Source organism: Solanum stenotomum, chromosome 12, assembly GCF_019186545.1.
Source record: "Solanum stenotomum isolate F172 chromosome 12, ASM1918654v1, whole genome shotgun sequence".
Lineage (NCBI taxonomy): Eukaryota > Viridiplantae > Streptophyta > Magnoliopsida > Solanales > Solanaceae > Solanum > Solanum stenotomum.
In genome coordinates this window covers 44,911,204-44,937,249 of record NC_064293.1, presented here as the reverse complement: position 1 = coordinate 44,937,249, position 26,046 = coordinate 44,911,204, and the positions used below count along the sequence as shown (strand labels likewise).

General features: G+C 34.0%; 6 protein-coding genes and 1 pseudogene across 7 annotated transcripts; 1 reads left to right on the top strand and 6 right to left on the bottom strand.

Annotated features, from left to right (window-relative positions):
* Positions 1-1,253: 1,253 nt before the first annotated feature.
* On the bottom strand, positions 1,254-3,259 carry LOC125849305 (probable esterase KAI2). Its single transcript, XM_049529368.1, has 2 exons — positions 2,794-3,259; positions 1,254-1,896 (listed from the first exon to the last, which is right to left on the bottom strand). The coding sequence occupies exons 1-2, from the start codon at positions 3,159-3,161 to the stop codon at positions 1,446-1,448; spliced, it is 819 nt and encodes a 272-aa protein (XP_049385325.1). The 5' UTR covers positions 3,162-3,259; the 3' UTR covers positions 1,254-1,445.
* Positions 3,260-5,405: 2,146 nt separating this feature from the next.
* On the bottom strand, positions 5,406-7,001 carry LOC125848093 (probable esterase KAI2). The gene is made up of 2 exons (XM_049527895.1): positions 6,443-7,001; positions 5,406-5,937 (listed from the first exon to the last, which is right to left on the bottom strand). Exons 1-2 carry the CDS (start codon positions 6,835-6,837, stop codon positions 5,472-5,474), a joined length of 861 nt encoding a protein of 286 aa, XP_049383852.1. The 5' UTR covers positions 6,838-7,001; the 3' UTR covers positions 5,406-5,471.
* Positions 7,002-7,895: 894 nt separating this feature from the next.
* Positions 7,896-11,427, bottom strand: LOC125848092 (probable protein phosphatase 2C 78). The gene is made up of 4 exons (XM_049527894.1): positions 11,032-11,427; positions 10,262-10,644; positions 8,677-8,913; positions 7,896-8,473 (listed from the first exon to the last, which is right to left on the bottom strand). The coding sequence occupies exons 1-4, from the start codon at positions 11,276-11,278 to the stop codon at positions 8,222-8,224; spliced, it is 1,119 nt and encodes a 372-aa protein (XP_049383851.1). The 5' UTR covers positions 11,279-11,427; the 3' UTR covers positions 7,896-8,221.
* Positions 11,428-12,150: 723 nt separating this feature from the next.
* On the top strand, positions 12,151-14,694 carry LOC125847937 (succinate dehydrogenase [ubiquinone] iron-sulfur subunit 1, mitochondrial-like; annotated as a pseudogene).
* A 1,641-nt stretch (positions 14,695-16,335) lies between these two features.
* On the bottom strand, positions 16,336-17,978 carry LOC125849199 (probable membrane-associated kinase regulator 1). Its single transcript, XM_049529234.1, has one exon. It carries the CDS (start codon positions 17,637-17,639, stop codon positions 16,719-16,721), a length of 921 nt encoding a protein of 306 aa, XP_049385191.1. The 5' UTR covers positions 17,640-17,978; the 3' UTR covers positions 16,336-16,718.
* Positions 17,979-20,256: 2,278 nt separating this feature from the next.
* LOC125848369 (uncharacterized) lies at positions 20,257-20,555 on the bottom strand. The gene has a single exon (XM_049528222.1). The coding sequence runs from the start codon at positions 20,523-20,525 to the stop codon at positions 20,259-20,261; it is 267 nt and encodes an 88-aa protein (XP_049384179.1). The 5' UTR covers positions 20,526-20,555; the 3' UTR covers positions 20,257-20,258.
* Positions 20,556-21,100: 545 nt separating this feature from the next.
* On the bottom strand, positions 21,101-26,046 carry LOC125849109 (probable prolyl 4-hydroxylase 9). Of its 2 annotated transcripts, XR_007444586.1 has the most exons (9): positions 25,750-26,026; positions 25,562-25,678; positions 24,739-24,896; positions 24,248-24,350; positions 22,996-23,091; positions 22,680-22,743; positions 22,308-22,407; positions 22,100-22,219; positions 21,101-21,299 (listed from the first exon to the last, which is right to left on the bottom strand). XR_007444586.1 is itself a non-coding variant. In XM_049529126.1 (8 exons), the coding sequence occupies exons 1-8, from the start codon at positions 25,873-25,875 to the stop codon at positions 21,213-21,215; spliced, it is 873 nt and encodes a 290-aa protein (XP_049385083.1). In that variant the 5' UTR covers positions 25,876-26,046; the 3' UTR covers positions 21,101-21,212. The 2 variants fall into 2 exon arrangements, 1 of the variants encoding a protein (XP_049385083.1); XM_049529126.1 differs by lacking the exon at positions 22,680-22,743 and having other exon boundaries at positions 22,308-22,373; positions 25,750-26,046.

The window sequence follows — 26,046 nt, the reverse complement described above, 5'->3', positions numbered from 1 at the left end:
AAAAAATTCACTTATTTTGAACTATAAAAAAAAAATCTCAACAAGTATGTATTAAAGTCATATTTTTTCATGTAAAAAGAAGGCCACTCATTTTTATGTATATCACTTTAAAAGTTACTATATTGAAAAATGATCAATCAAATATGACGTAATATTTTATATAGTCCATGATGGATTTATATTTTGTCAATTCACATGATATATTTTGATTCAATCCTAATTCATAACCCCGATTAACCCTTTTGGATGTTTGATTACTAGGCAATGTTAAAAAAAAAGTTTTTTGATAAATAATGCACAAATAAGTAAAATCTATTTAAGTGATTGAATATTCTCTGATCAATAAATTAAAATTTTAGTTATCCTACATATTACATTTGACATTTATGATAATGAAAAGCAAAAAAAGATAAATAATTCTAATAATTTGGTGAATTTCTTAGCAAAGAACATTCCGTTCAAACCTAGATATAATTATCCACTCATATGATCATTCATTATTTCATTATTTCGCATTGAAATAAACAACAAGTACATCTCAATAACCTTACTAGTTTAAAGCTAAAATAATAATAATTTAAAATTGCTCTTTTTATTCTTACATATTACTTATTTTTAGTTCCGTATATTTAGAATACACAAAAGTTTTTAACTTCACGTAATAATAATAATATCTTTTTATAAAAGTTAAAATTAATTCTAGTTAATAAGATGTTAGCCATTTATTTGCAATATTCACTTGGATATTGTTGTAAAAACTTTATTAACAATTATGAAATATGAGTTGTTTAATTCAATATTTTATATAAATTTTGTACTTATTTTATCATCTTCAATTTTAAGTAACATCAAATCATAAAATTCGTAATATTAAAAAAAATTTAGGCCCTCAAAATTTTGGAACTAAAGCAAACGTTTTACAAGCATCATTTGAGCCACTCCTAACAAATAAATAGAGTTTCATCTAGTGACCTAATTGTATACATATTATCAAATGCATATAACTTAAATCTTTATCCTAATTACATATGTATGCCTCAGAAGTTTGCCAAATTCTTGTTGGGCTGAGCAGCGTGCTCTGAATAAGCAAATATTAGTAGCTCATAATATTGTTTGTATGCACGTCAAGCAAAAGATTCCCAAACAAAAACAGAGCTTTCGCCTAGCTCAAACAAACAAGACAAATTAAACATCCAATGGGACCAGCATAAATCTCATATGGACTCAGGACCTACATTACCACTCCAACAAGAATTTATATAACCGATCTCAATTAATTTACAACTACTGAAACTTAGTTGATTTATTAATTGACACGTATCCATCATCATCAATTGAGATTTGCGCAGTTGCATGCATAGGATTGCTTTGCTATGAATTGCACTTAGCAAAGCAAGAAAGTAACTTTGTACATATCCCAAATAAATTCCACCACATACTAGTAATTATTTATCAACGGAAATATCAAAGCGAATATGCCTAAGCAACACCGGCAAAACAACATCAGGTGAACTCAGCTGCGGCAGATGTCCATCCGTGGACATCACCTCCACAATCGATTCGCCTCCGAGGTTCTGGTGTAGGTATTCGGAGACTACGACAGGCACAGCCAGGTCCTTCATGCTCTGAATTATATGACAAGGAACAGTCACATGAGGCAACATATGCCTCAAATCACTTTGGAATATAATTTGTAACACACTTAATGCTATGTCTGGTCTCATATTGAACAATGTCCTGCTGAATTCCTGTACCGCAACAGAGTCCATGTCCCCTCCTATAGCTAAAGGTGCAAAACCTGAACACCATGCCTTGTAATTTGATCTCATTGCTTCAAATAATTGATCCAGATCTTCTTGTTCGAATCCTCCATAATAGTCCACGTCATTCAAATACCTAATTAAAATTTTCATATTTTTTAATTCTTGTTAGTAAGATAAGTTGCCAGAAGGTAAAAAAGATTCTTCTAAGCAAGTTGAAAAATGAGATAACATGATTTCATAGAACTACCTTCTAAGCCAAATAAAAAAAAGATCCAGCACACCATAGTAATTGTAAGTAATAAAGAAAGATAAGAGACAACTGTCGCGCCAATGTAGACAAGTGACAACCAACATGTTCAATAAGAAATTAAAAGAATATTGGCTAATGATTCGTATACTTACCAACTAAATGATTTGTTTAAATTATTATAGTAAGCCAAAAATTGAACTCAAAATTATTGTACTAATATCAATCTTCGAGGAATCTTAATAGTTTTTCAACTTATTAGTCCGTATTTGATTACATCCCCTCCCTTTTTATCCTTCCTTGCCCTAAAAAAATACTCCCTCCCGTCTCAAGTTGTTTATCTATTTTGATTTGATACGGAGTTTGAGAAAGTATAAAAGACTTTTGAATATTATAGTATTAAAAAATATATGTTATCAAAATAACTTTTAATCTCATGATGATCTTAAATATATTACGAAAAAGATTGAAATTAAAGAGTTACCTTCTTTTGAAACGGGGAGAAGTATGAGAATAAATTGAAATAGAGCTAGTAGTCTCTTTCTATAACTACTCTACATTTAAAGTTTACTAGTGAGTATTTTTTCCCTTTAAACGTCACCTGGAAAATTAGGTAATATGATGGAATGCACAGACTAATTAAAAATGATGAATATGATTGTGATATTAGTTGGTAAAATAGTTGTAATAACAGTCCTCCTTTTAAGGCATAAAATTTTGTAACAAGTAAAAATAGTCAAACGTTAATTATAGCAAAAGGCAAAGGGAAAAGAGGAAATTAACCTTGGAGAAGCAGAAACTGTGACAAGTTTGGTGAAGAGATCGGGACGTGCAACAGAAGCGATGGCACCAATCATGGCAGAAACAGAGTGACCGACATAAATACAACAAGGAATTTGGAGTTCTTCCAAAATAGCGATCACATCATAGGCGTATCCTTCTAAGGTTGAGTACCTTTCAAAGTCAAAGTAATCTGGGTTGGTAGTTCCAGCTCCCATATTGTCAAATAAGACAACCTTATAATCGTCAACTAGATGAGGAACCAAATGTTTCCACACAGATTGATCTGTTCCGAACCCATGAGCAAGGACTATGGTTCGATCCCCTGTTCCTAAAATCTTCACGTTGTGTGCTTCTTCAACAATTCCCATCCTTTAATTTGTGGAAATTGAATCGAATTGTGGTTGCCTCTTACGTTGGTGAGAAAAAAGTGTGGACTTATGAACTCTTTTATGCTTTGTTTGGGTCTTCGTCTGGAAAATGGCTATTAACCACATGCATTGGTGTCGTGTTGCTCTTTGTTTATGAGATACTATTTTATTTCTTTGCACATTGGCATCTGACGGCTATATAATATTTTAATCAAATGGACAATATTTCCCATTTCTTTGCACATTTGGGCATCTGATGGCTGCTTATATTTATTTTTTTAGAAAATAAATGACCAAAATAGACAATAATTTATTAGTTAATCGCAAAACTAATCACCTATTTCCTCAATTTCCAAAATTATATGTGTTTATTTTTAGTTTGAGCACGTCCTTTAAATTATTTATTTCTAGAAAAGAAAGTATATTCTATTTCATAAATATCTTTTTAAAAAATGTAATAGCTTTTTAGTAATTTTTTGGTTTGTAAAATTATCTTTCTTTAAAAATAAAATTAAAAGAACAGCATTCATGTAAAACATCACTTGTTTTAAAATGTACTGAAGTGATATTTTCTATATAAAAAAAATGTTAAAGTGACAAGTTTTCAACTAATTTCTCAATTAGATATTTTACATTTTTTTTAATTTACGGTTATTTTATATGCATAATATTCATAAAACTCTACCCAAACAATTTATTATTTACTGATAGAAAGTGCACAGTTATTTTCACAACAAACAACCCTTAAAATGACAAGTAAGACTTGTATAAGTGTTTGAACACCTCTCCCATCAACCAGTTTTGAGTCATATTGAAAGATAAGTGAGTCATTATTAATCTTCCTTATGGGATGAACGGAAGAAGGAAAATATCGACTTCAACTTAATTATAGTAATTTCGATCAAATGAAAAAAAAGAGCATATTGTTGTAACATAACTCACAACCACCCATCTAAATTAAATTAGACAATGATACATATTGTCACTAATTTCGGTTTCTAGTTGATATCATCCTTTATGCTAGCATTAATTCAAATCGCTAGGAGTATCAATTTGTTTTTGTATTGCGTGACTTTTGTGACCACTAGACTATTGACGTGAGTAATGAAACTAAGGTGACAATTAGATGACTAATAACTTTTTAAATTTATCAATAAATTTCATTTAAATATCTAAATTACAACATACATATTCTACGCGAAGGTATACTTGTTAACCAGATTTGTCGCGGCTATATTCATAGTATTTATTAAAATCCCAATTAGTACCGTCCTCTCTGTGTGTAACAAACTGGATAGTTTGTGTCTCCCAATTTTTAGTACTCCACTTGGAGAAAAGATTCAACATGTGATTGTAAGGACCACTTTAAATTGACAGGCGTACGTATCTCGATCTGGAAGTAGAAAAAGAGTAGATAATAGTAATTAATTAAGTCATGATCACTTAGCTTGAGATTGGATCGAAGAGGAGATCAATCAAGTTTCGACCTTGTCTTTAAAAAAATATTCATTGTCATTAAGTTCCAAATTTCATATGTAAAACTTCATGATGACAGCCTGAAATTTCACATATTAAATTTGAAATTTCAAGACAATAACTATATTTCAGTTACACGAACTAAAAAATGACTATTTGTGAATCTTACCCGAAGTTTGAATGCCATTTACAAATTACAACGGAAGACATCCCAAACGTACAAACTCCAGAAAGGCTAAGTTTGTGAAATGATTAACACTCTATTTTCTCTTTCTTCCTTCTGAAAAATAAAGCACAAACTAAAACAAATCCAAATGTGGAATATAGTATTCCAGACACTTTTTATCCATACTCTCCTATTGCCTCCAGAATATTAATGGAGAAAAGAAAAAAATAAATCAACGGACCTAAATTTTTAGGGCCTTCCATGGAATAAAGAAAGAGTAGCAAGAAGAAAGCTGAGTTCGACGTGTGGGCTCAGTTACCACACTTACAAGTAATTCTTGTTGCTATCACGTGTAAATATACTTGTCTAGGCAATAGGATGAAAAAGAAAAGAAAAGTCTAATTATAGCAAAATTCAAGATTTAAAGTTTATGAATTCATATAACAATTCTAAGTTAATAGTATAATTAATAGCTAAGTTTACAGTTAAATATATATATAGTAATAGATTTCTTAATGTTTTTACCAAAAATTATTGGATTCACGTGAATTCGTAACCAGACATCTAGATAGGCAATATGGTGACATGAAAAAAAAAAAAGAGAACAGAAGTAGGCATGTATATTTATTTTGATGATAATGAGTACTTTTGAAGAAGTTGTTTTCTCATTATCCTAAACTAGAAGAAGCATGAGCAGTAATGTCATGAGAAATGTGTCGAAGCAACACGGGAATAGTAGCCTCAGGTGCGCTCAAATGCGGAAGATGACCTTCGGTTGAGATGATCTCTACAATCGATTTTCCGCCAAGATTTCTGTGTAAATATTCGGAAACAGTGACTGGCATTGCAACATCCATTGAGCTCTGTATGATATGGCAAGGGACAGTAACACGGGACAGATAATGCCTTAGGTCGAACGTGAAAACAGTGCGGAAAACACTGAGTGCTATGTCTGGTCTCATGTTGAATAATGTCCTGCTGAATTCTTGTACTGCCACGGAATTCATATCACCTCCCACCGCTAGTGGCGCAAATCCAGATACCCATGCCTTGTAGTTCGATTCCATCGCTTGACATAATTGCTCTATGTCTTCCAACTCAAATCCTCCGTAATAGTCATCCGTATTTATGAACCTAAAAAAGAAACCTTATGAGAAACTAATCACACGAATAAAGAAGAAAAAAGGGACTTGATAGTGTGTGTTATACTGTCTTTTAAGGAATTTTTGTTACTGCTGGGTGAATGGTAAGTATGGCAAATTAAACTTCTTTAAAATTTCATAAAATCAAAAGAAAATTCACGTGTCTGACAAAAATAGTTGCATTTTCACAAAAACAAGTTGTGTGGTCTTTTTTAGATAAGAACAAAAGAAACGGAGAAGATTGATTTAGAAATATCTGATTGTAAATACGCTTAAGAGAGAAATACTACGTACATCTTCTTTTTAATCTATCTGTGTTATATTTTTCTTTTTTATTAAAAAGATTGATAACTTTTTAATTCTAATTTTTCATACTATCACAAAATTAGCAAGCATTTCAATGCATTTTACTTATCTTTAGTTTAATAAAAAAAGATTCAAAAGTTTATTTTAAGCTCTGTACCAAGCTAAAATCAAAAGATATCAATTTATCTTACCTTGGAGAAGCTGAAACAAGGATGAGTTTGGAGAAGAGATCAGGACGAAAAATAGAAGCAACAACACCGGTCATGGCCGATAAGGAATGACCTAAGTACATGCAACGATTGATTTGAAGTTCCTCCAAAATGGCAATTAAATCATAGGCATAACCTTCAAGGGAAGAGTATCGATCAAAATTGAAGTAATCAGGATTTGTCGGTCCAGCACCCATGTTATCGTAAAGTACAACACGATATTCATCAACGAGGTAAGGAACAAGCTGTTTCCAAACAGATTGATCGGTGCCGAAGCCATGACCGAGTACGATGGTCTTCTCGCCTGAACCCAGAACTTTTACGTTGTGAGCTTCTTCAACGATTCCCATTTTTTGGTCTGATTTTTTGTTTTTCATTTTTTGACTTTATTAAGGCGTGGTGTGGAAATTGGAGGAGACGACCAGCCGACTTTTTGGTGGAAGAAAGATGGATTGGCCGGTGGCTGTTAATTTTAGGTTCGCAAATCATAACATTAGTATTGCAAGAGTGCTAATTAATGGAAGGGTTTTTTATGGTTACAAATTATAGAAATACTTTAGTAAAGTTACTTTATTTGTTTTATGCTAAAATAAAGTCACTCATATTTTACCTAATATTATAAAACATAATAACTTCTACATGAAAAACACTAGAAAATAACATAAATGATCCTTTTAAAGTTGAGTAAAATCTAAAGTCGTCCCATAATAAACTTAGTCCCTAGTTAAATTAAGTGAGCAATCATAATAATATATAACCAAACATGCAAATGATCTCAATATTAAGGGAACTCTTGTTTTTATCTTGGAAACTGCTTGCTAGGAGCTTTGGGACTTCTAAATTTGAGCATCCCCAATTCTGTTTTCCCTTTTTATGAATACTTGTTCAATTTATTTACCCATACGATCCGTTAAATTTCTGAAATCTTAAAAGAGTTATCCTACTTGTTGGGATAAAAATAATAAGGTGTCGCAGAAGCTAACAATTGCAAACCTTGAACAATGATAAATCAGACAATGAAGAAATCTTACTAAAAGAGACATAATATTTTGATCTGGTTTGACCAATTGACCTATATGAGAAAATTAATATAAAAGAAAATGTAAAAAATTATTGAAAGAATAATCTCCCCTAAACAAGACTCTTTAAATGACTACGAGGTCCAACACTTTTCCCCAAGAAAGAAGTTTAGCCAAATATGGAAGATTTTTTATTTTTATTTTTATTTTTAGGAGAAGTAAAATCAATTATGGTAATACTTTTTTCCTTCGAGAGAAAGCAAAATCATATACCCTGAGAAAATCAGGGTGAAACTCTAACAAGTTCATCTATTAGCGGAAAGGATTCTCAAATAAAGCACCGAATATTGTTCAAATAGGTCAAGGATAATTACATCCCAGGATCATAATAGGTAAAATGCTCATGGTTTATTGACTAAGAAGAAACTGTAATTTCATTTCATCTATAAACTTTCACCGTGAAGTTGTAGTATAATTGCCAGGAAAGTATAACAAGGTACAAACAACGGGGCTTTAAGCAGAAGTGTCAAAAACAGAAGTAAAAGCACAAGCTAGTTTTGTCATCAGCTTAGTCTATCAAAACCAATACAGAAGGTACATGTACATCAAGGTATATGTACATGGTTGGTCCTTCTGATTGTTATCTAGAAGTATATAAAGAAACTCTCCAAGTTTAAGACGACGTATTTACAAAATGATATATATAATGTATACATGTACTAGACACTTTTCATGGAGAAACTTAAGATGTGTTCTCTAACTGATGACCAGAGTTCAAGGAGTATATGTCAAGAGGGACGTTCGTGCCCTTAACAATATTCATTCCAGAATTTGTGGACCTTCCAGGGCGATCCAAATATATCACAATAACTGTGATATCATCGTGAACATGCCGCCTTTCCCCCTTCTCTAGTCGTTTGATGTCCTCGTATCTCATTTCTTTCTTCTCTGCAGCCCCCTCAAGGGCAGCTCTCACTAATCGTTTTGCTATTCCCTGGAGAAATGGGGAAGAAATTATCAGTTATCTTATTCATTAGTTAATTATGCCCAACATAGAGAAGTTTGATCACAAAATTGCTTCAAGGAGAGTCTAGTTATCATAAGAGCCTGCATCCACTTTAAAGATAACAAAGTGGATGAGGGTACTGTTTCCAGAAATTAAAGAACCTGATAGAACAGGAGGGGGTCGATACTCACACTTCTAGGATTCTTCAAAACAATATCCACAGCTTCGTCATCGCTTAGTTGATCCCATAGGCCATCCGATGCAAATATCAAAAATAAGTCTTCTGGTCTTATCTTTCGGATCAATATGGAGGGCTCTGCTGACATTACAGCTCTTTTTAAGGGAATAGGATATCCATATTGTATGAACATAGGATCTCTATTAAACTCAGGTTTCTTCAGATAGACATCACCAATTGATCTAGAAACCTGGTACAGACAAATAGGCAATATGAGATGGATTTTCTCAAAACATAGGATTACTCCCTGATATTGGCTGTTTGCAAGATTTTAACGAAAATAGTCAGCTTCAGATTTTATTTGGCATTTTTCAAATAACAAGGGAACCTTGCTGAAGTTAAAATGAAGGATACAGATGGAAAGATAAGTATCATGCAGCCCCTGCTACAAGTTGTAGTTACCAAAAGATAAAAGATTGCTAGTAAGTGGTTAAGAGTGAAGGGATAAACGGGAAAGGAGAATCCTTTGTGTCCATACATAAAACAAAATTACTACAGATGCAACAAAATGTTTTTGCCTTCATGTGAATCCCATAGGTGCAAACTTGTCAATCTTGACACTGATGTGTCTTGTACTAGACTGAAAAGGAGAAATTACTTATACACAAGGTCTAAAATCTTAAAAAGTAGAAGATAAAAGAATATTTATTCTCCAAAAGAACTACACATACAACACATTTAATGGATATGATCAACTTGCTACAAGTGATCAACATAATCAACATATGAGGTGACATGTTTTTTTGATAAGGGTATATATTATAATGTGATTGGCTTAGAAGCTAAAAGGAGAAAATTTAACGTACGGTCTATAACCTCAGAAAAAGTAGATGAAAGCATACTTGATGCCAAGACACAAAAGAGGCACCCCAGAAAGGCTTGACATACAACACGTCTAAAAGGTATGATCAACTTGCTATAAGTGCACACACATAATTGGCATATATAAAGTGACTTATTTAGAAGCATCAACTATGAGTTCCCGGAGATTTTGGACCACCTTCATAACATGCTCGAGTAACAGAAAGGTGAATTGTTTTCTAACTACATAAATATAAATCTTTGTATTTGTGTATGACGACAAACCAGAGATCAGAAAAAAAAAGACTTTGGTCTTCTTTGTTGTCTAGCTTCAATAACTTTCTTACTTTCAGAACATTAGCGTATCTAGACCGCTAATAGGTAATAGCAGATGGACCATTGTAAACTTAACGGAAGTCAGAATTGAGAATGAAAGAGCTCTGACTATTTTCTCCTTCCACCATACGTACTTTAGATTGAATAGAAACTATTAACATATTGAGACACCACCTAGTCGTAACAAAACCGCATTTCTGAAAGGACTAATTAGCTTTCATCAAGTGGAGGTCTGAATCATTACGGCTGCAGGTCTAAAAAGATGTATTAATTCTAGATAACTTAAATAGAATAACATGAAGGCTAGTAAACAAATTTAATAACCTTGAATGGTTAAATGACTAATCAAAACTGTCGACTGCATTAATAGGACAGAAGAAAAGAGGATTGAGAACAGATACCTGAATTATACCCTTAATTCTCCAAACCCCTCGAGTGTAGACCACAACATGAGAATCATCTGGATGCAGTGCCTCTACCTCCTTCCTAACCTCCTCAACCCCAACATTATGATCTATCGACAAACGTTCTGCCACTACTACTGCTGAATCACCCGTCTGACCAGTCTCTGCTCTCCTGCCAAGCACTGCCCTGGAGTCCCCAAGATTTGCCACATATAATTCATCTTTTGAAATTGCTCCAAATAGACAACAAGACCCCGCAGATGCAATCTGAGGTTTATCCAGCCAAGACTGTTTCACCAAACGCAAGAATCCCTCCTCAATGGCATCAAATGCTTTCCTGATCACGTCCTCAGATAATCCTCCTTCTTCCAATGCAAGCTCTATAATAACCGAAATAACAAGGAAATCAAACACACAGTGCAAGCAATTTCCAATATCTCTAATTCAAACATTCAAAAATTAAGCATCTCTACAATTTGAACAAGCTCAATTCCTTTTCCTCTTCCACTCCACACATGATCAAGTTAGTTTTCTCCCAACCTCCCCTGAGATCAATCTCATGATAATTTCAACATAATAACTAAACACACCACAGAAACCAACAATCAAGAAGTCAAAAAAATTATAGGTTAGAATTAGAATTCTTCACCTGACAAATTAGAAAAATTGCACTAGCATACTTTTGCTATTAGACCACTTACAAGAAACAGAGTCAACAAAAAAGACCCAATCTTTCATAGTAGTAAAATAGTAGGAAGAAATAGTACTTTGGAGTTGAGGGAAGAGATTGTTGTTGATGAAGCGAGAAGCTTGAGGGCCACCATGACCATCATAAACACCCACATAAGTAGCGCCCGGGGTTGTAAAAACTTGACCTTGATCTTCAAGCAAAGAATTGGCCTGAACTACAGCAACAGAATAGTCACCGGTGGCATGTGGCTTCAAGTCCATATGCCATAAAAGATCATCACCATCGCCCCCACTAAAGCAGCTCCCAAACCAGGAGCTTAACATCTTAGACTGCTACTTTGCAACTGCTGGGTGTAGAGTGAAAGAGGGTTTTGAAGAAAAGAAAGAAGACCACGTATATTATAAGGTAAGCGGAAATTTATTTTTTTGCTGATTGTCTCTACGTTGGAACAAGACTAGCGACTTTTTTTCCACAAGGAAGAAAAATGAGAAACCAGACTTGAGACTGAAATAGTAGAAAATGACATGGCCCACAAAAATTAACGCGTGTGGAAAAAATGAACAAATTAAGGAAATTATCAGCCGCATTATTTACACCATTGTGTGAAAGTTGAAACATATGGTTGAATTTAAGACATACCTAAGTGAAGCAATATTGACCAAAGAGAATTTTAGTTCATTCTGATTTATTTGAGATTGAGACTTCTAAGATATTGTGATTGTGTTATCTACTTAATTACTATACTAAATTTTTAATTTATATCAAAAAGTGTCAACATTTTATATATTTATTAAATTAAAATTTAACATTTGTATACTATGTAATTTTTACTATTTCTGTCTTTTTAGTGATCAGTGTAATTTCTTGTGTTACCTATTTTGGAATTGGATGGGACTTTTTTGATATTTGTAACTAAATTCTTCTAGTACTATTTTTCATAAAAAGGGACGGAGGGAGTATATGAAGTTCGTACATATTTTGTTGAAGACTCAAAATGTTACGTTTTTGGCAATCTTTAAGGAACAAAACTAATAAGTGCACGTTTAAGGAATTATTTTAAACTTACTCTCAAACATAAGGGACCATTTTTGTTAACTTGTGACAATTTTTAAAGATCAAAATTGTTAAGCGTATATTTAAGAGATTATTTTAACGTACACCAGAACATAAGGACCATTTTAAATTATCCTTAAACATAAGGGACTATTTTTGTCATTTTCTCTGAAAGACAAAAGAGTGACTTTTATGTGATTCGAAGATGAAGAGCTGTAATATCAATGGCGACTGGTTTAATCCGACGAGCTATTTCTAGGGTTCAGTCATCTTCATCGGCGGCGAGGCTACTCGTCGCCCGAGCTCACGCTTCGGACGCCAAACCCCAGCATGTGCCCAACCTCAAGTCATTTCAAATTTACCGATGGAATCCAGATAACCCAGGGAAACCCGAGCTCCAATAATACAAAATTTATCTGAAGGAATACGTCCCTATGGTCTTAGACGCCCTAATCAAAATCAAGAATGAAACTGACCCTTCACTAACCTTCCGAAGATCTTGCAGAGAAGGGATCTGTGGGTCCTGTGCCATGAACATCGACGGCTGTAATGGACTCGTATGTTTGACCAAGATCTCATCGGATTCTGAATCGACGATTACGCCGCTGCCACATATGTTTGTGATTAAGGATTTGGTGGTTGATATGACTAATTTTTATAATCAGTATAAGTCTATTGAGCCTTAGCTGAAGAGGAAAACACCTGCACCAACGCCTGCGAAGGAGATACCTCAGAGCAAGAGCGATAGGGGTAAGTTGGATAGGATGTACGAGTGTATCCTCTGTGCTTGTTGTAGTACATCATGTCCTAGTTACTGATGGAATCCTGAGTCTTATCGTGGTCCTGTTGCACTCCTCCATGCCAATAGGTAGTATTTACTTTATTCTTTTTCATGTTAAGCTCTTCCTGTTTTGACTTTACTATGTGCTGTATTTTTTAGATTGTTATATTCTGGTTGCGTTTGGATAAAATATTAAGTTAAAAATACCTATAATTTGTCGGCAGGGTTATCGTTGCCTTCCTTATTGGTGGTAGGTAGTATGTATCTCGTGAAATTAGTCGAGTAACCATGGTCAGTAAAGATTTTAGTAAGTACAACATGTATGGTACTTATGCTTAAATGTAACATGATGCCCATAAATTTTGTGTGAATTGATTGTATCAGATTAAGAAAGTTGTGTTCCTTTTAGATACGAAATGAATCTCATTTATATGAGGTGCAACTTCTCGTAGAAGTTTGATGAATCATATGCAGAAGGATCTTATTGTTTGGCAAAACCGTGCAACTTCCATTGAAGTCTTGGTCTTGGATATTATTCTGAGTTATCACTAGACAACTTTGAAACATATTACTTTTCTCAACTTACTAATCCCTTATTGGTTCATTTCTTTGTTGCTAGTTTCTAACCTATGGCATCTTTGTTATTTGACTCAAAATTTAAGAATATCCATCCAACATCTCGTTTTATCTATACATCTTTCAGATTTTTGACTGTCATGTGATTAATTTTTTTTTCTGTGCTCTCCAAACCTAACTAATCTGCAGAGGGAAGTTAGGTTTTACCCTCCTTTGCATAAACATCATGCGCTGCTCTCTATTCCCTCTGCTGTCTACACCACCACAACTAACAGTTTTTCTTGGTGCACTCTGCACCTATTGTTCTGATCCCTTCTCTCTAGAACAATCAGCTTTTTTCAACTCTTAGATTAGCTGCAGGGTTTACCTACATTATGTTTGGTGGGTGCTTGAGCACCCATTGTCTGTTATTCTTTCTCAGTGTGGATGGAAAATGTTCATATCACGTTCTGCGTTTGTCATCATTCAAAAATAATGACACCAAATGCAGATGAAGGGACCTTTTCTATTCAGTTCTACAAACTTGGAAATATATTATGTCAAAGGGAATATTAGAGAGATGTTCATACCTGTGGGGGTAAACTCAACTACTCAAGGGATGGTTTAGGTTGGCATCTTTCCCAAATTGTCTTTAGAGTTGTATGATTACCTAGGTCATTTGCATGATGAGGGGATAAGAGTTTTAAATTTCTGAAATTTCTGTACTTGCCTTGATTCTCTTAAGAGGTTTGGATTGTATATAAGTTACTCTACCCATTAACCCTTCTATCCATTGCAACCCTTCTATCCATTGCTATGTCAGATGTTGCTCATTATTATCTGTACCGAAAGGGGTTATCTCTCATCTTTTTTGCTCATTATTATCTGTACTGAAAGGGGTTATCTCTCATCTTTTAAATGTAGATGGATCATGGATAGCCGTGATGAATATACTCAGGAGCGCCTGGACGCAGTTAATGATGAATTCAAGTTATATCGCTGCCATACTATTTTGAAATGTTCTCGTGCTTGCCCAAAGGGATTAAATCCTGGGAAGCATATTCAGAACATCAAGGGCCTGGAGATGGCGCCTTGAGCCTGCACTCTGCAGTGTAGTGTTCCAGTCTCTTCTGCTAATATTGATTTTGGAGGACCAGTAGGAGGTATAGTTCTCAAAATAATTTATGCACAGATTGTAATTTGCTTTCCGAGATCTTCTTTTATACTAGGGTGTTGTCCTTCCCTGTGTGAATGTGGGATTCTTTGTGCACCGCGCTGCCTTAATTCGAGATGAAAGGTGTATCTCTCCTGAATATTATACAGTATTAAATGATCATCTCCATACTTCAATTGCTTCTGTGTTGGTCGCATTGATAAGTGAACATTTTGAATAGGCCAGTTAAGGTTTGTATATATGACAACAACACTCCCCGTAAAACTTCATAAGTGGGGTCTAGGGAGGGCGGTATGTACCCTTACCCTTACCTTATGAGGGTAGATTCAGTGGACCCTATTATAACAAGAAAGGAAAAATCGGTGGCACTAACAATTAGTAGTATGATAGCTGAAGGAAACATGTAATAATAAGAGTATATACATATTTATAAATTAATTTATCATAGCAAATCATTTTTTCCCTGAATTGTCAATTAATGCTTTCTATAAAAATTCGCTTGAAATTACCTCATAAAAACTTTGTATATTATCGATGAGAAAATGGTCTGAAATCCCTTCAATCTATACTCGAAATTTCAACTATACACTCCAACTTTATGGGTGTCCTATCACCCCCTTGACTATTTAAAAATGAAATAAAAAAACCTTTAAATGTTGAGTTGGCACAAGAGAGTGTATTCACTCTCTTTGAGAGAGTGAGCTGACTATTTTTCTTTTTTATTTTCTTTTTCATTGGCTTTTTCTCTTTCTTTTTTTCATTATTNGACACATGAGTGGTTATAGCATTTTAAGGAGTTATTTATTTCATTTTTAAATAGTCTAGGAGGGTGATAGGACACTCGTAAAATTGGAGTGTGTAGTTGAGATTTTGAGTATAGATTGGAGGGGTTTCGGATCATTCTCTCTTATTAACGATGGTAGAAGTTAAACTTTATTGAATGCTTTAGTTTGTTTCTTTTCCTCCAAAGTCAAAGCACTAAAAAAAAAAACAATTTACCCTTACTTTCGATTTTTATTCTAACTTCCCAAAATATGAAAGGGACAATATGAACGAAAGGAAAAGGTCCACAGAAACCGGTAGAGAAATATACCAACTTTATATTTTTCAAATTCAAATTTATTTAGCTGGTCTTCTGGCTGAACAGTAAGTTCCACTGGAATTTAATTTTGAAATAACATTCTGCTTGGAATTTGGTCATAATTTTTCTAACAAATATAATCAAACACTAAAAATTGCAAAACTTTTTTATAAAATTAGTATTAGGATATGTGATATAGACTTCAATGAAGATATAGATAATATCTAAAGATTAATCATAATTTATATAACAATCTCTTATATACATCGTAAACTAAATTTCAAGAAGTTGGTATCATTTTTTCTGCAACTCTTTAGCAATTAGTGAAATGGGAATTTGTGTTTTCGTTGTATCCATCACTGATTAGGACGAGCGATTCGGAGAATACTGAATAACAAAAAAAAAAAGAAATTTTAAACTCAATGACAACCAAGAATATATATGTTCAATCTTAATCAGTCTTTATTCTGGAGAATGTATAAAATATCCCCAGGTCCTAAATAATTTCTAATGGTCCATTGCTCTTCTGTTGTCTCTTTAAGCCTTCTAATGCCACTCTAAGGTAGTTGTACATTTAATAGAAATCTATAAATGACACTCACAAACTTTGAGGTGCCTCAGTGATATATTAGAGTACATGCAAGTAAAATATCTCAATTTTCATTGGATACCAAACTTCACATTTATGGTTACTTAAATATCAACCCCCAATGGGACTGGAAATTAAAATCCCCCATAGAAAAAGTAGTAAAACAATTTCATGAAAGTTCACAACTTTAATCATGACGAGCAATAGTATCATCAACCACGCCACAAAATTCACTACACTCACAGCTTTCCACTCATCACGGCCTCCCCATCTTCAATTATTAATTTTACTCAAAGACAAAAATTAATGGTCATTATTTAATCACAATTCACATGAAACGTACACCTTAGCTTTAATTACGTCCTCAACTCTTTTTTTTTTTTTTTGGTTACATTATAATTGCGTCCTCAATTACTTCAATTAATCAACTTCATGATTCCACTACTCAAAAAAGCAAAAAAAGAAGAAGGTTACATTACATAAAAGAAGAAAAAACCAAGAAGCTAAGCATGCGTGATACATTGAAATTTTTATGTTTCATCTGATGGACCTTCTAGTGAAAGTTGCTTTAACCACTCAAACGTTCGATGACGTGACATTGCTTGCTTTTTTGTCGCTTTGATATTCTCTGATGAATCCTTCTTATCTACATGTTCATGGTCCCCGGTGGCTTTTCTTATTTTCTTAATTGTACTTCTACTGTTCACGATTGGAACTGTTTCTGCCACATTTGCTGAACATTTACAGCTGCCTAGAGAAAACCTCTGTTTCGTTTTCTTGCTTACTATAATTCTCATCTTATTATCGTTATTGCTGAAGCTGCCGCTGCTGCTACTGCTGGTGCTATTTCGACTTCCTGTAATATCCCTGTTTCCTCTGTTTTTCAGATCTTGTAATGCAATTTCTGGCGGTGTAACTAGGCCAACACGAAATAGACTCCACAATGCTGATTTTCTTGTTGAATTGTTGGCATTTGATTGAGAATTAACTTTAGAAAATCGAACCTGAGGTGTTGGACTAGGATGGGAATGAAATTGATTTCGAATCTTAGGCTGGTATTTTGTGTTGAAATTAGACGAACTGCCACTGCTAGATGAACGTTGGCTTCGAATACTGCTACTTCTACTGCTTGAATTTGTGTCGTGACAATTGCGCCGATCACTTGGCAAACTTATTGAATGACGCAACGGTAATATTTGGCCTTTGTAGAAAATTTCATCTGCCGTACACATCTCTGACTCTTTCAACAAATTACCACCGGAAGAGCTAAAATCAAAATCTTCTAATTGGCCGGCGGCTTCTTCACTAGTACTTCTAGAAGCTTCTTCCTTCTTTTCGTTCTCTTCATTGTTCGGAAGATCACACAATGATAATGCTTCTTCTTCTTCTTCTTCCTCGTCTTGTTCTCTGAGAAGAACAATTTCTTCGCTTTCCCTCGTAATTTTCATCATTTTTTCTTCTTCTTGTTGTGGTCGATATAGCTAGAAAAATATAGTTAAAAAGAGGAACAGTTAAATAAAGAGGGAGACAAATGGGATGTAGAGGAATAAGCTTGCAGGCGACAATAGAAAATTGTTCGTTTCTTGTTTGCAAGTCAATAATACTATTGGGGCGCAAATAAAGCCAGCATTTTTTTAGCAGCGTGGAGCTTTTTTAAGCCTTTCAAATGATTATTGCGGAGAAAAATAAAGTTGAGCTTCTCAGTTACTACTTGGGAAGAGTGAAGAAGGTGGTGGGGACTACTTTAATTTAACAATGCATGCATTTGAATGGTATTAATATATATAAAAAATATGTTTATGGATTTGGCTGCGATATTTTTTGAAATTTTGAAAGAGATCCTTTTTGTTTGGACTTTGAATGATGAATTCAGAATTGAACTACTCTAGACATAATATTTGGTATTAGATATTGTCGTTATTAATAAGAAGGTGACACCACAAATAGCAATTGATATATATAGGTACAATGGCACGCAACCACCTCTATATTAATATAGGCAAATTGTAATGTTTGATGGAGACAATTAAAATATTTGAGACGAATTTTAACAAGTTCGGTGAGTTTTTTAATTGTGTTAACGTTACTTTGTGAGTGGTAAAGAGGCATATGGTTCGGTGGTTGTGGATAGCTTTTTAAAGATATTTCGTAATGTTTTGTTTTACTATATATAAAGGATTGTTAATTTTGCCGTACTACTACTAATAAAATTATGCATGAATAATTATAATGATTAAATTAAGTTTATCATATAAGAAAATAATCATTGTCGGTTTACCTAAACTCCGTATGGTAGTGCATCATAGTGACTAATGAAAAAAAAAAATCATAATGTCATTAACAATTCTTACATGATTATTCTCTACGAAAAATGATTGAATATAATATGATTTTAGGCGTAGCTATTTCGTGAATAAAACTAAGGCAAAGTATTTAATTTGGTGAATTGACATGAATGTTCTTTCATGGAAAGCTTGTGATCCAAAATTGTGAATCTTGCTTGGTCTCTTAATATTCACTTGTCTTTTTTGCCTACTCTTAAGGAAAGGTATGGCCAAATGTCACAAGCTTCTTCCTACCACAAAAGAGATTGTGGTTCCCTTGCTTTTTTTTCTTTTAACTACTATTTTATATATATTTATTTTCCCACTAATTAAAATTTATCAATTAACATATATATTGTGTCGGTTGAAAAAGATGAGGCTCCAATGTGTTTTTAACTAAGGTTAAATAGCTGTTAATAATGTAAAAATAGTTCTTCTTACTTTTACTACGGATAAAGCACAATATCACGTAGACTAATGCGCAGAAAGATTAAATTACTCTAATGGAAATTGCGTGAGTTTATCACTTAATTTTTTTTATAAAATTGAAATACTTATTTTCATGTGGACAGGAAATTAACAATTTTGAAATTACTAAAGATAGCTACTTTTAAGTCGCATCAATCTAATTAAGTATTGCTGAAGCTTTTTGTTACTTGACAAAAGGTCAGCTCATCAAAGCTTTCATTCCAGTTGATCCAATTGCAAGATTAACAAAGGAAATTTCTAATTTTGGAATGTAGCTCGCAATTATGGGAAGGTATTCTTTTTTAAAAAAATTAAAAATTGAGGTAGAAGAAAGTGAAATAGGAAGGACCAACAAAGTAGGAAATCGAACCAAATTGAATAATGTAACATAATTCTTTTAGTCATACCGACGAGATGAAAATTCATATAATCAACTAACTGAGTTACAAGAAATTTCCTACCGAAGGTCTTCATAAATGAATTTAGTTGATTTTAGGATGAATACTACTCATTTTTTCACTTGTAACTTAAGAAGGATTAAGAACATAGTAAACTTGTTAATTCTCTACCTTCTGGAAAACGACGGACAAGACAGCGTATTGAAGATTAGGTGAAGAATGACTATCACGGGGCCAAAAAGATGGGACCATAGATGGAGTAGATTTAAAACATTTTAAATGAAAAAATGGGTAATTGTAAGTTTGTAACACTCTTTAATTTTATAAACATTCATGGCAAACACAACGTTGAATCATGGTTATTGGGGTAACAAACGCTTAATATTGACAACTATCTTATTTAGTGAATGTCATTTTCCATGATAACTTCTTTTATGTCAATACATTTTTGATCGTTTCTTAATATATGATGTTTAGACTAATTTTAGTAAGAAATGTATTTTCGTTTAGCCACAATCTACAAAGGATTGCACTTATATTCGGAATAGCTACCGAAGGTAAAAAAAAAAAGAAAAAGAAACGTAGCTGAAATTAATGGCTAGAACATATTGGTAAAAAAGAAAAGAGGGAAATAGCTTGAAGTTTATTCAATCATCTAATTACAGCATTGTTTGCTATAGTTACTACTTATATTTTTTTAAAATAGATTTATTAAGTTACAAGCCGATGAAAGGAACAATACAAACAACACCAAACAGGACGAATCTAAGATCTAGAATCACTAAAACGTTCTTGTTATTATTATTATTATTCTACGTATACATATTTTACCTAGTTTAAACTAAAAACAAGGAATAAGTGTTGTAGATGTGACTAAAAATTAAGGGACACCGTGGCGATTGATGTTATCAGTAGCAGAAAGCTGAGCTTGAGCAGAGGCAGATCCACCACCTGCTAGGGTTGGGGCGTCGGTGGAACTGGCAGCACCACGCCCAGGATTGGGCTGTTGATGGCCTTGTGTTCCATAACCCTGTTGCTTGTAATCCTCCAAATCCTTATACTGTGTATATGGACTTGTATCCACTGGCAATCCTTCTAATTTACTCTTATCTATAGATCCCTTATTACTATCTGTTTGTTTCTCCATTTCTTTCTCTCTATATAATTTGCACTTGTTGTTGTTATCTCTATCTACTGACCTTTTTCCCATATATATAAGTTTTTCTGTTAGTGATATGGTGTTGACGCGTGTTTGTTTTCGTGTCAGGAAGTTGAATGAGGTGTTAGCATTTCCTGAATGCAAAGCTACGTCCATGTTCCACCAATTAAACTTTGGTAAATCTGCTCCTCATACTTCCGACACAAATTTATTGATCAAGAATTAAACTTCATATTTTTATACTTTCATGATTATCAATATAAAAATTTAGTTAGTAAAATATTCTTTTTAAAATGGAAATTTAAGTTAAATTCTACAGTACTTCCAATTTATGAGAAGCTATTGGTCTAGACACATTTTATTATTATTAAATACTTTATCATAATATTTGTGTTAATATGAGACTTTTGAAACACCTGATCTGATCCTATTACAAAACATTGATACGGTCATTAGTCATTACAATTAGACTTCTTTTTTACTGCAAGATGGAATGAACTTTGTGGGTAATGGGAGCAACGAAGACTCAAGTAACATATTAAGGGTTAACTGACACAGATCTATATGAACGAACACTAGATATATTTACTGCAAAACTCGTTTCAAAATCCTAGTGAGTCACTACATTAAATTACAAAAGAATTATATCAACACCACTTCGAGACATGTACTCGTTTATTCATCCATTTCTTGATCCCTGATCCACTTTGTGGCAACCCATTTTTCACCTCGGATTACTGCACAGCTCCCGTGAATAGATGTCTGCATTAGAAATTTACAAATGTCAGTAACTGCAAGCCAACATGCGCAGTATGATATAATGTTAGTAATCCAGAGAAGATGGAGCAGCAACAGAAAATGGAACAGTGATACAGGCATACGGGAACCAATATTATAACCTTTCCCATCAGTATCTGTGCAATGGGGTAGTACCTAATATGGGCAACCATTCACATTGATTAATCACAATTTAACATAAATCATTTTAGCAGCACCACAGCAACACTCTTCAACAAACATCTTCATAGCATCATGGTAGACAGATTGATCAAGAACGGTTCCCACAGAAAGGAAATAGAAAAACACACAGCAAAACAAACGAAAAGAACAAAAGCCAAAGCATATAAGACATACTGGGAAGATGTAGGCATTTCTTTAACTTTTTTTCATCTTTAATTTTGTGGGCGACTCCTAATACTTTAAAATGCTAAAAGAATCACAGCTCTCCCAATGGATGTTATACCGCGCTGCTACAGAGTGCAGAAAGTTTGTCTAATGTTCCAACAAACCTATTGCTGATAATCTCATTTGTAACAAATTTTCATAACTGCATCATATCCACTTTATACTATTCATCTGCTATAAAGTATAAGGTGAAAAATGGTTCACAATATGGTTGGCTTGCTGCATAGCTGTTATGCCCAACCCTTTTTAAAATAACAGAGATCCTCAAGACTAGCCGCATGGCTCAGGTAGATGATGGGCCTGCCCCCCATAGATCAAACTTTTTTTGTATGAAAATAAACACGGCGATCACACTGAAATCTACAAGAAAAACTCACCGGGTCAATTGTACCATTTGGAAACAGCGAGTAAAATAGTAGTCCATCCCCTCTACGTGGCTTCACTTTCAGACCAATACACTTGCGGAAGTCATAATTAGCATCCATATTCTGTGCACTCTGTAAATTAACCAAAGGACTTATTACACGACATGAGAGGCAGAAACATAACAATAGTCCACGAAAGAAGAAACAACTTTAAACTCACCTCGAAAGGGAACATGGTTTCTCCACCTTCTTCCACATCAGATAAATACAACAAAAAGGATGCAACCTAAATGAAAATACATTATTTTTAGTCTGGACACCTGAAAATAATCATTACTCAAAATTAACGGCAATTTGAGCTAAATTTTACATGTCAAAGTTCATATTTATAGAGTCTACGGTACACTTGCTCTAAACACTCCGCAATTGACGGTTCTGAAAGGATCCACGACAAAAATCAGAATTTTTTTCATCAAAAGGGGGAAAAGAAAAGAAACAGAGATTGGATATACCGGATAAAACTATATGCTTATTAAGGACAAAACTAATGTGAGTTCCACAAAGTCCTAAATGGAAGGAATGCTCTACACACCTTGTGGTGATCCAAATAACACACCATGGTGATTCCATGTAAAAATGAAGTCATTGCAATGAATCTGCAAACTAGTGTCGTATGAACCATAGCTTCAAACAAACTGTTTTTCCCCATCTTTTTAAATATTTTTGGGAAAGAAGGATTGGAAGAAACATGCATATGAAAACAACACCATCTTATCCCAATAACCAAACACTGAAATCCATGCACCATTCATTATGCTAGTTTGTGTAAGAATTGAGCTGGTAAAAAAATTAACAAGTCAATTGGAAAAGTTAACAGCAACAATTTACCCAAAGTAGATAGTGCATACCCTTTGGCTCCTCTGAGGACCATATTGAGAAGGATCAAACGCATCATAATGTGAATGATAACTCTGGCCGGTTTCGTACCGCAAAACATTAAATGCCTGAAAAACGCACAGCTCAACTGATTCAAGTTAAACAGCAATTATGATCACTGTACACCATACTTGGAGCTTTCATTTACAGAAAAATCATTCAGAATCACTAAATGAAATTAAGAGAGAGTTCAGACACAAAGGGGTTACAGCCTGACTAGCTATCAATTATCGGATGCATAAGGTACATAGCATGCATTATTTGCATCATCGCATTTGACTCAAAAGAACTCCAGTTTCAGATAATACTCAAAACCCAGATTTCTCCAACTATAAATTAAAGTAAACACCAGCAAGAGATGCTCAGTTTCTCTAACTTTCCTGTTAAAATGCACACCTTGATCTGTTGCCTCATGGTTTTGTCATGGTCTCTTGTTAGAATACATACAGACTACACCATGTGACAGCTGGATAGTTCATATAGAAGAGGAAACAAACCGTCAATTACAACAAATGAGCTCTTTCGCATAAGTAAACTTGGAACAAAAAAATTTCCAATAGAAATATACATAGGATTTTCACATATTTCAAGCTAAATTGCCGTGTGAAACCTTTGACAAAAATCTATATTGGTATGGTGTGAATGATTTGGACAAAAAATAATCATATCATTTCCAGTCTATGATCATTGAAGTGTCCATTTATTCTTGCCATTGCTAACACATACTGATCTGTCCAAAAACAAAGCAGACAAATTCCATCTTTCCACAGCAGATAGCCATTTAAATTTTCGGATATGAGGTGAAAAGAACACAGACCAAAATATGTTTAGTGTTTGACATATATTGCCTTGAATCTGGTATAAAATGTGATTGTACAACCAGTTAATATTTACCTCCAACACCAAAAGACTTGTTTTCTTCAGTATTGATAGCAATTGGAAGAATGCATTTGCTAGTGGAGACCTAAAATCACTAATATAGTTCTCCAGCATTTTATAAAAGTACTACCAGAGCTTGAATCAACGTAGTTTTCAAGAAAATAGAAGATGAAGAAGAGGAAGGAAATGAAGAAGCTTTGGAAAATGATTCTCCACCAATAATACAACTATTATGTCCTCTATTAAGATCCAATTTCTGAGGTGTGGATGGAATGATAAAACTAACACACAGTAAGAACTGCTTCATGCGTTATATTTAAGGTGTGTGTTTTAAATGAAATTTACCTCTCCGTGTGTCCTGGGGATCATAGTCGCCTTTGCGATTTTCTCCTCAATGAGGTCCAGAATTCCAGTTTTGTCTTCAGATGCACTGATAAACATACCAGAACTGTGGGAAAGGGGGAAAAGGCAAAGGTCATTGAAATTGTAACTTCTTGTCAAAACCAAAAGAGGTAGCAAACTTCTATCAAATAGTCTTCACAACAGATCAAAGAAACATAAAAAAAAAAAGACCTGAAAAAGGACAGAGACGCATGGCCAGTTCAAACACCCTGAACACCTTTATCTTCCAAAAAAGTAGAAAATGTATGTGAACACACTCAATTATGGTGACCTATTGATCTTGTCTACCAGAAATAGATATTATGAAAGTATGAGTGGATTAAGAGTTAGTTTAAGAAATTTTCAACTAATGCTTGGAAAGAGTGAAAAGATGGCATTTATGACAAAAACATCAATTTCAGTCAAGACACATAGAACACCAGAGTATTGTTTACCTTGTTCTAATTCCTTTGGTATTCTCTGCTGTTTCTCCTTTGCGGAGAGCCAAAGATGATGGTTTCAGATCTGCCTTTGCCATCTTAATAATGCCTTGGCATTGTTCTATAGTTGCGAAATTGGGAAAGTATAATGCACGTGGGAACCAGCTTAAGACCTACCCAAAAGATTGAAGTCAATGTCAAATAAGATACACCAAAACAAATGAATACTAATGCAAATCAGAGATACAAGACCTATATAGTCAATGAGTTCCATGAACAAAAAATTTACCAGCTTAGGTTTAAGTTTAGGAAGCTAACATGACCATTTACAGCTACCAGCTATTTTGCCAATAGACTTAATGACATGCCTACTACACTGCTTCCTCCACACACAGACCTTCCCCCAGTCGACCATAGCAAAACAGGAATCATAGAAAAATAAACAAAAAGAGTAGATGAAGTTGTAGAATAACAGAAATTGAAGGATGTATATTTGTTCTTAAGCTTACTTAATTATCCATCTGTGTTACTTACCAAAAAAAAAACAATTTATGTTACTTCACAGTAACAAAAAGTGGTAATCATTGCATCAGAGGCAACATTATCAACTGTTGATAATCAAAATACAATAGCTATGAGAAGAAAATCCACATATCAACCAACCAAAAGTTGCAAATCCAGGAGAACACATCCAAACAATAATTAAAATGTTTGGCAGACTAATGTAAGCTCAACTACAGTAAGTTGATTCAAGTGAACAATTTTTCAAACAAAAACGGTTAGAACTGAAATCATACCAGCGCTAATTCAGGAAAGAGAATTATGCAATGAAACACACCTGAAAGGGGATGGAAGTGAGGGAATGTTCTCCAGTGTCGCCATTAGGCAAAACATCAAATTCTTCCACAGATTCAAGCACCCTCGACCTAGGCCGTACAGTAAGTAGTTGTACATCCTATCACACCCAAACACTTTGATCAGAAAACGCATATAGCAGAGACATATATCGGTTAATAGGGGAAATACCTGATGAGAAATGAGAGTAGAACCGAAGAAACCGGCGAGGAAGAAGAAAAGACATAGCAGAAATACTGAAGGTAAGCCCCTTATGCTCCACCATCTTTGTCCAACGAATCTACCTTTGCTCTTCATCTTCTTCCTGATGGAGAAATCGATTGGTTCAAGTTTGGGAGAAATAATTTCAGTGCACTATTTAATGACAGAGTGATGGTTTGCATGTGTACGATTCTTTGACTTCTGCACGCGGCGGGAATTTTTTTCCCCCTTTTCGCTGAAATTTGTCATTTCATCTTCTTCTTTTGG

Bases quoted from the DNA above. Each gene is read 5' to 3' on its own strand.
- LOC125849305 (XM_049529368.1), bottom strand. From the start codon at position 3,161: ATGGGAATTGTTGAAGAAGCACACAACGTGAAGATTTTAGGAACAGGG. The intron at 1,897-2,793 runs GTTAATTTCCTC...AATTTTAATTAG, and splicing joins ACAGTTTCTGCTTCTCCAAG to GTATTTGAATGACGTGGACT.
- LOC125848093 (XM_049527895.1), bottom strand. From the start codon at position 6,837: ATGAAAAACAAAAAATCAGACCAAAAAATGGGAATCGTTGAAGAAGCT. The intron at 5,938-6,442 runs GTAAGATAAATT...TTTCTTTTTTAG, and splicing joins CTTGTTTCAGCTTCTCCAAG to GTTCATAAATACGGATGACT.
- LOC125848092 (XM_049527894.1), bottom strand. From the start codon at position 11,278: ATGTTAAGCTCCTGGTTTGGGAGCTGCTTTAGTGGGGGCGATGGTGAT. The intron at 10,645-11,031 runs GTACTATTTCTT...CGGTTATTATAG, and splicing joins TCTCTTCCCTCAACTCCAAA to AGCTTGCATTGGAAGAAGGA. The intron at 8,474-8,676 runs GTGAGTATCGAC...CCATTTCTCCAG, and splicing joins TTTTGAAGAATCCTAGAAGT to GGAATAGCAAAACGATTAGT.
- LOC125849199 (XM_049529234.1), bottom strand. From the start codon at position 17,639: ATGATGAAAATTACGAGGGAAAGCGAAGAAATTGTTCTTCTCAGAGAA.
- LOC125848369 (XM_049528222.1), bottom strand. From the start codon at position 20,525: ATGGAGAAACAAACAGATAGTAATAAGGGATCTATAGATAAGAGTAAA.
- LOC125849109 (XM_049529126.1), bottom strand. From the start codon at position 25,875: ATGAAGAGCAAAGGTAGATTCGTTGGACAAAGATGGTGGAGCATAAGG. The intron at 22,374-22,995 runs GTATGCACTATC...ATTTTCATTTAG, and splicing joins GTCCTCAGAGGAGCCAAAGG to GTTGCATCCTTTTTGTTGTA. The intron at 22,220-22,307 runs GTGAGTTTAAAG...GTTAATTTACAG, and splicing joins AAACCATGTTCCCTTTCGAG to AGTGCACAGAATATGGATGC.